Consider the following 8,940-nt stretch of genomic DNA (forward strand, 5'->3'; position numbering starts at 1 on the left):
ATTTCAGTTGAGTTCATCTAAGGCTGTGGCTGAAGTCAGCTGTAGTTCTTGTTTCTCTTTCATTCAGTGATTCTGCTTGTTAACAGCAGGTGTTATCTATAAGGAGAGTAAATATTTAACTGAACTGTATTATATTGCACAAGAGAGATCTGTTAGTTTAATTTAGTTTTGTGGATCACTGTTGTGGTGAAGAGTAGAGCCTGAGCTTCAGTCAACGATGAGCCACAAACACTGATGTTCTGCTGCTTTATTTAAAGACAATAACTGTAGAGTTGCTGATACAGTGATGATCGCTTTGTTAAGTGCTTTACTACATGCATGTGTGCTATAGCTGATGATAAACTGCAACGATTTGAGTTCAAGTCATGTTTTTAGTAACTTTACTATTACAAATTAAGTGTTTGCAGTTTTATATTAAGAAATGTTCCTTCTTAGTGGACTCAAATGAAATAAGTTTACCAAATGTTTACACCATCACAACAATTTTACAGCATGCAAGAGTTTGCTGTATTTTTTACAGTACAATTGTAATTATTGATTTACAGTACTCTTGTAAATTTTACAGTCTTACTGGCAACCAAAATTGCCAGTAAGTTACTGTAAATTTTACAGCAATTCTTTACAGTGTAGGCTTCAAACGCTGTGCGCGCACGTGCTACGCGGGACGGGTGGTCACCCTAAAACAGCCTGTTTAGACATACATGAATGAGCTAAATGATGACACAAGTTCATTCATCAATTCATTCTTCATTTATGGCATCTTAAGTTATCAGTTTCGATAAAATCAACAAATTAATTCATTGCATAGATGCAATAGATGCTCATATCAGTGCTGTCGTACCTGAACATGTGTGACAGAGTTTGCTGATGTCAATCAGTGCTGTCGTACCTGAACATGTGTGACAGAGTTTGCTGATGTCCGTGTCTCATCTGGTTGCTGATGGGATTGTTGAGCACACAGCTGTAGGTGTTTTTATCCTGATATTCCACCTCCAGAGGTAGAGAGAGACTGATGCTGAGATCAGACACACTGATGCTGGACAATAAACTGTTTCCTTTGTACCAGGAGAGAGTCACATGACCCACATTCACCACTGAACACAACAATGAACAATATGATGATGATGATGATGATGAAGAACATTGTGAAGAGTTACTGCTGATGACAGGAACAGGCAGACGAGCTGAAAACATGAGAAACAAAACTAGATCAAAATGTGTTTATTGCCACTTCACACTGTAAAACCCAACAGTTAGGGTAACTCAAACCGTTTGAGTAAACCGATTGCCTTAAAAACCTAACAAGTTAGGTTAACTCTAACCATTTGATGAAACTTATTGTCTTAAAACATTTAGGTTTTTGTACTTTATTTCAGTTGATTTCATCTAAGCATGTGTCAAAAGTCAGTTGTTCTTGTGTTTCTCTTTCTGTCAGTGATTGTGTTTGTTAACAGCAGGTGTTCATCACTAATGCTCAATCAGCACTTAATTAATCACTTAATTACTTAACTGCAATGTATATCTTATTTTAGTGAACTCAACTGAAATAAGTTCAGAGCACTCATAATTGTTAGTTTTAAAAACTTAAATGTTTTAAGGCAATCAGTTTCCTCAACCGTTTGAGTTACCCTAACTTGTTGGGTTTTACAGTGCAGTCAGTCAGTTAGTGTCTTATATGACAGTGATCTTCTCTCCGCAGTTACAAAAGATTATTACAAATATGAAAGACGAAAATGCTTAATTGAAATGATTTAATCATGTTATTAATCAATAATCAAAATAATTTAAATATTAAGATATAAAACATTTATAGATAAATAAAAAGGTGAAACCAATATTTAGCTCACCATAGACAGTGAGACTGAAGCTCTTGCTCACACTGTTGGTCAGTAGTTTATAGAGTCCAGTGTGTTCAGTTCTGGTGTTTGTGATGATCAGAGATCCAGTTTGATCGTCCAGCTTCAGTCTGTCTCTGAATCTCTCATCAAGAACATCTTTATATACAGTGATGCTGCCGGCCAGTACATTGATTTGAGCTATTAAAGTGTTTTCAGCTCCAAACCTCCACAGAATCAGATCATCATCCATCATTTCAGTAAAACCAGAGTTTAGAGCGACTGAATCTCCCTCCAGCACTGACACTGACTCCACTGCATCTGCATCAACAAACACACCTGAAGGAAAAATGAAGATTTGTCAGAGATTAAAAGGTAAACAATTTTGTGGCGGTTAAGTAGTTTGTATATTTACATAAAAAGACATGACCTTTCCAATAAAAGATTCTGATTCCACACAAATAATCAACAATACAAAGAAGAAAGCTACTTTGAGAATGTAAAACTATCATTCCACACAGAACAAAACTGCAGCCCGGTTCAATCTTTAACGCCATTGATTTCTAAACATACACTCTGCTTACACGTGTAAAACAGGCACAGCATATATAAGCAACAAAATACAGTAGTACTATGGGAGCTAGGGCCTTCAGTGTTGTTGCTCCCAGATTGTGGAATGCTCTTCCCCAAACCATCCGTCAGGCATCCTCCCTTCTCTCCTTTAAAAACCTCTTAAAAAAACATTTTTTTTCTGACCATTACTCTTCAAGTTATAGTCTGTGAATTGTACCCTGTTATAGATGTTTATCTTCATTCTTTCTGTATCTCTAATCTAATCTTGTAAGTGGTTTCTGTATATTATTCTTAGCTTTTGTTTTGTTATGTTTTCTGGTATTGATGTGCATTGTCTCCGTTCCTTAAGCCTGATTTGTAAAGTGACCTTGAGTGCTGGAAAGGCACTATATAAATAAAAATTATTATTATTATTATTATGTTGACAAGGTCAAATTTTACACATTCTGATTAAAGACTTTTGGCCATAACCACCTTCCATACAGTTCTGACCTCTTGTAGTGGATCAGACACCTACAAGATCAAAGGTGGATATCGCATGATTCACACTTATGTACTTTGTTGCTGATAAATTGAACGTAACTCAAATTATTTAGCTTTTTTATTAAAACAAACATAATGTACACAGGGCCGTAGAAGAGAGAAGAGAACACAACATCAAGATTGTTTAAACCAGTGAGCATTATGCAAGGTGTTTCCTATCGTGCTTTTGGTCAGCTGCAGTGCAACAGCCAATTGTCATCTTCCTGGTTATTCCAGATGCCATTAGTTGATGTACAATTACTGGAAGAAATTAATAATCATCAAAGAAGGACTTCAAAGGATTTGTTGGTATTTAGATTAAGAGTATCATTACTGTACTCAAATATACATTGATGGTTCAAAATATCCTAAAGGTGGGAATACAGCAGCAGTAGTCATTTCAGAGTTGGACTTTAAAATAAGTAAAAGAACATAACTTTTCATCTGTTTACTGATTGCAATTCATCTGGCCCTTCAGTGGGTAGAAGAGTTTAATTTGCATTAAGTTGTTATTTGCTCTGATTCTTTATAAAGCCTTGTTAGTCTAAAAAAATGGAAAATCTTAGTCGAGACAGGATCTTAGTCTTAGTCGGACAAGGCTTTAAAGTATTCTAGAACAAATGTTAATGTCCCTCTGGGGAAATCTGAAATGAAGGAGTTAATATAGGTAAGAAAATATGGCAAAGGAGAAAAGGGAAGGCATTTGAAATATGAAATAAAAAGTGTGAGACAGGTTTGTGAAAGAAGGGATGATACAATATCATGACTCTGTACTGGCACACTGCATTGAATCAATCACTTTTTAAAATTGGTAAACGCAATACAGGATTCTGATTATAATGTACAGTAGATCTCAGCTCATGAAGGAATAACATCGAAGAGCTTCCTAAATGGTAATTTAACAGTGACTAAATCCTATAGAGTATCTAAAGAAAACAAGTTTGATTAGATTAAAATTTATATATTTATTATTATTATTTTTATTTATTTTTGCCTTCTACATCAATGCTTCATACTCAACCCCAGTAGGTGGCAGAAATGCACCAAAGCTGATTTGCCAATGGCCATTAAATCCAAAAAAGAAGAGGAAGCTGCTAATTATAAAAAGTAAACGTTTTGTGGGTTCCAGCTCATATTGGGTTGAGAGGTAATGAAGAGGCAGATATTTTAGCAAAAAAGGCCATAGAACGAGAAATAGTTGATATCCAGATTCCTCTTAGTAGGTCAGAAATAAAATCAATAATCAAAAGAATATTTTGAAATTACGGCAACAGTATTTGGGACACATACCAAAGATCAAAAACAGTCAACAGTGGTTAATGGAAGAGTCAGATTGTGAGATTTCAATATGGTTATGGATGAGACATTAGATCGTTACCTAAATTTAGTAACTCGCACCCGAACCTTCATTTCATAAACTTCTGTTTAGATAACAATGTGGTAGATATCTGTAGGGTTGGGAATCCAAATCTAAGACAATTATCTTGGTTTAAACCAAATGGGATTTCCAAATCCAGGATTGATTATTGGCTAATTTCTTCTAATTTAACTGAATTAATCAAAGACATCTCAATCACATCAGCACCCTTAACTGATCATTGCTGTATTTCTTTATCTTTCTGTTTGAATAAAAGAGAATCGCAAAATAAGGGTTAATGGAAATTAATTTTGACTTATTAAGGCATAGTAGCTTTTGTTCACAAATTAAATCAATGATAAATAGAGCAAAATTAGATAAAGACCATCCTTCTTTCACAAGTAAATGGGAGTACCTAAAACATAAGATCTGGGAATTCTCTATACATTTTAATAAAAATTTGAGTAAAACTAGAGCGCATTTGGAGGAGGAATTAACAAGAGAGTTAAGTAATTTATGTAATAGAAGTGAAATGATGAAACTAAACTAAAAATATTATCTTTACAATCTAAAATTGACAATTTGTATATTCAAAAAGCCAAAGGAGCTTATGTGAGATCTAGAGCAAGATGGATAGAGAAAGGGGAAAAAAGCAATAGCTATTTTTGTAGACTCAAAAAAAGACGACAGGAAAAAATACTATAAATTCCCTTTATGTTAATGGAATTATAAATAATTGCCCCAAAATAATTTCTTCTGAGATCTTTAAATTTTATAGTACTTTATATACCTCAAATTTTTCTGCACAAGTTTTTAATGTTTTTTTTTTTGATAGAATACACACTGATATACCACAGATTGGCGAAGATTTTAGAGATTTATGTGAGGCAGACATTAAAACTGAAGAACTTGATAAAGCCATAGATAAATTATCCTCAGGAAAATCTCCAGGCCCTGATGCCTTACTCCTGAATTTTATAAATTCTTTAAGGACGACTTGAGGGATTTATTGTTTCAAGTCCTTCTTGAATGTATTCACAATAATGCACTTGCTTTGACTATGAAGCAAGGCCTGATTACTCTAATACCCAAGCCAGGCAAGGATGCTCGACAAATAGATAATCTGCGGCCCATTACTCTTCTTAACTGCGATTATAAGACTTTAGCTCACATATTTGCCAACAGATTAAAGGAATGATTAGATCAAATAATAAGTGAATCACAATTTGGGTTTATGAAAGGCAGATCAATACATAATAATATTAGGCTAGTTTTAGATATTTTAGATTATCATGAATGGATTGAAGATGATGGTTACATTATGCTTTTGGATTTAAAAAAAGCATTTGACACCATTGAACACAAATTCATATTTAATTATCTTAGTAAATACGGTTTTGGCAACAATTTAATATCTTTTGTTAAAATGTTATATAAAGACATTAATATCACTATTGCATGGGACAGTGGTGTAGTCTAGTTTTTTGTAGTGAGCATACTGTGATTTTTCCCTCCCTCACCCATCCCAAAGCGACACCCCATAAGCACCACTCACTAATGTATACAGTATGCATCTACATGTAACTGACAGCATTCTGAAAGACTGCTTATGCAATATCAACATGTCAATTTATTATAAGCAACACAAGACAGCCAATGACATTTACAGCTGGGGAGACTGGACTGATTTTCTACTTGTTAATCATCTAACTCAGCCAGTTAAGAGCTACATTTTTCCTGAATATGGTCCCTGGCGCACAGGTTTTATCAGCAGGCAATGCACATTTAAGAGTGCCTGTTTTTAAATTCCTAGCCTGACTTTCAGTCCACAAGGCTGGTCAAGGAGTTCTCATCTCTCTCATCATCTGAAACAAGAAGATATAAACACTGTATTTAGTTTAACTGCACACAGACACACATATCTGTGTTATCTCTCCCCTTCTCCCGCATTCATTACACTAATGTTACTGAAGTTATTAGCTAGTTATGTTGGCCTGAAAAAGTCAACATACTGTTGACTGTGTGAAAGATGCTTGGGACAGTTGACTGATCTGTATCCCATCATGCATCTGGGGTTTGCGGGTCCCCGGTGCAGGTTGTACCTGTGGGCCCAGTTTGAAATAGTTTAATGTTTGTTCTATATATTTATTTGTGCTATTTACATAATGTTTGTAGGTGTCCAGGTACAGAAACCGAATATTCAAATATAAAAATAGCATTGCATAGTCTTCACTGTATAAATTAAATATAGATTAATTCTTGTTAAACTACAAAGTAGTTCAACAAAGAGCTGTGAGTGATTTTCTCTGATTTAATTTCTTGGATTAACATTAAGGACACCGACAGCAGCTAGTAAATTAGGCGCGATCACTTTAAGAGACAATACAGCCAATATAATACACATCTGATTTTTTCTCAACTGTTTACGTCTGCTCTTTCTATGTGCTCACCGAACACGGCGCGCGAGTAGCCTACTCATTTGAGTGTTTCCGCGTCCTGTGTTTGAATGTTTATAAACTCGTTTGATGTTTAAATGGGCAAGGCATAAAAACGCGCGCAAATGGTAAGCTTTCGTGGCAACGCGCAGCAGTGGCGCATTTTTAGGATGGCCAGTCGGTTGAAATGAAAGAGTTGCGCAATAGCACTGGTCATCAACAGAAACACAGCGTGTTTTTCAAAACGTCAGTGGTTCAATCGCAAAACACAGACGGGGTGAATTAATGAATGAACGTGTGAACATTCTGTCACAAAGATGTTGATACATCTTCGCGCTTTTAAAGTGGGTATACGGAAATCCTTGACCTTTGGGTATACGCCGTATACCTGCGTATCACGTAGACTACACCACTGGCATGGGACATCTCAGAGATTTAATATTACACGAGGAATTAGGCAAGGCTGTCCCATTTCCCCTTTCTTGTTCATCTTGGCTGTAGAAATGCTCGCTATTTTGATCAATAATGACAATAGTTTTGACAAACTCGGGGTATTTGGAAGACACATTTCTATTAGTCAGTTGGCAGATGATACGACTCTTTTTTTTTAAAAGTATAAACATTAAATTGATAGAGCTATTAAATGAGTTAATTTCTTCTCCAATGCTTCTGGATTGCACTTAAATATAAACAAATGTGAATGAATTGCAATTCATGACAGTGAATTAGACTTTTTATGTGATATCCCAGTTAAAACTTCTGTAAAATACTATATTACTATTAGCCTAAAGATAACAATCATAACATTCAGGAAAATTTTGTAAACAAATTTCTAAAAGCAAAATTAATTCTCAAAAGTTGGTTACAAAGAGATGTCTCAATTTTTGGAAGAATTTTGTTAACCAAAATTGAATTTCTCTCTAGATTTGTTTGTTAGATTTGTTTGTCTCTTTACTTGCTATCCCTCTTCATTTAATAAAGGAATATAACAGCACAATTTTTGATTTTATTTGGAAAAATAGGCATCATGTAAACAAAAAGGATTTAATTCATAGTTTTGAAGAAGGAGGTCTGAATGTTATTGACTTGGAAATATTGAACAATGTCTTAAAAACTCAATGGTTAAGATCATTTCCTCACAAAACAAACAGCATATGGTTTACAATATCTTCTTCAGTGTTTTGGAAAATAGGTGGTCTTGAATTTTTAATCAAATGTGATTTTGAATTATCTATGCAATATGTTGTCGTGACGTATTGTCAAATATGGTGACCCATACTTGAGATTGGTGCTCAGATTAACCCATCCAAGCGCACACACACACAGCAGTGAGTAGTGAACAAACGCACACACACACAGTGGGCAGCCATTGCTCAAGCGCCCAGGGAGCAATTAGGGGTTCGGCACCTTAGTCAAGGCATCGAAGGTGGAGAGAGTGCTGTTCATTCACAATCCCCAACCTTCAATTCGAACCAGCAACCTTCAAGTTACAAGCCCAACTCCCTAACCATTAGGCCACGACTACCTGGTGACATTCTAAATTACAATGATTTCTGCCTGAAACATGGATTTGTATTTCATCCTAAAGAGTTTTATACAGTTGTAAATGCCATTCCTAAAAGTATAGTATTATTGCTCAAAGGAACTCTTTCTCATTATTCTGTGACATTTTCTCTTCCATCTCTGAAATTGAATACTTTGTCTATTAGAGATCAAAAATGTACCAACATATTTATAAGAAGTATTTTCATTAATAGACTTTCTCCAAATCAACTCAGACGTCACCATATTTTTAAAGAGTTAGGAGTTAAAAGAAATTAGAATGAGCTACCTCTCTTTTCCAATCTTCCCAAAAGAACTTCACTTTAAAATAATGAATGATATATATCCATGGAAAGAATTCCTTAGATTAAAATTTGATATTGAGGAAAACTCTTGTCAATTTTGTGAAAGTAACATTGAAACCACTGAGCATATTTTCTTCAACTGTATTCATTCAAAGCTGTTTTGGTCTCATTTGAATAACATAATGTCTTATGTCAATATCCATATTAACCTTCTTAATTATAACTATCAACTAGTTTGTATTGTTAAGGGACATATTCTGCACCCAGTGATATTTTATAGGCTAACTTGTTAATAATCTTCTTGATGGGCTTTGTAATACAGATTTTTTTACACAAATTAAAAAAGGAAATTAAAAACTCTACAGGTTCTC

General features: G+C 34.7%; 1 protein-coding gene across 1 annotated transcript; it reads right to left on the bottom strand.

Moving 5' to 3' along the window:
• Positions 1 to 870: 870 nt before the first annotated feature.
• LOC131530225 (SLAM family member 9-like) lies at positions 871 to 2,649 on the bottom strand. The gene is made up of 3 exons (XM_058760377.1): positions 2,592 to 2,649; positions 1,848 to 2,174; positions 871 to 1,184 (listed from the first exon to the last, which is right to left on the bottom strand). The coding sequence occupies exons 1-3, from the start codon at positions 2,647 to 2,649 to the stop codon at positions 871 to 873; spliced, it is 699 nt and encodes a 232-aa protein (XP_058616360.1).
• Positions 2,650 to 8,940: the final 6,291 nt, after the last annotated feature.

Source organism: Onychostoma macrolepis, chromosome 22 (assembly GCF_012432095.1).
Source record: "Onychostoma macrolepis isolate SWU-2019 chromosome 22, ASM1243209v1, whole genome shotgun sequence".
In the NCBI taxonomy this organism is placed as follows: Eukaryota; Metazoa; Chordata; class Actinopteri; order Cypriniformes; family Cyprinidae; genus Onychostoma; species Onychostoma macrolepis.

What these genes read in the sequence shown, in the direction of transcription:
- LOC131530225 (XM_058760377.1), bottom strand. Translation starts at nt 2,649, where the DNA reads ATGAAGATAAACATCTATAACAGGGTACAATTCACAGACTATAACTTG. An exon ending in CTATAACTTGAAGAGTAATG is followed by an intron (nt 2,175 to 2,591) that starts GTCAGAAAAAAA and finishes TTTTTCCTTCAG; the next exon opens with GTGTGTTTGTTGATGCAGAT. An exon ending in CTTCAGTCTCACTGTCTATG is followed by an intron (nt 1,185 to 1,847) that starts GTGAGCTAAATA and finishes TCATGTTTTCAG; the next exon opens with CTCGTCTGCCTGTTCCTGTC.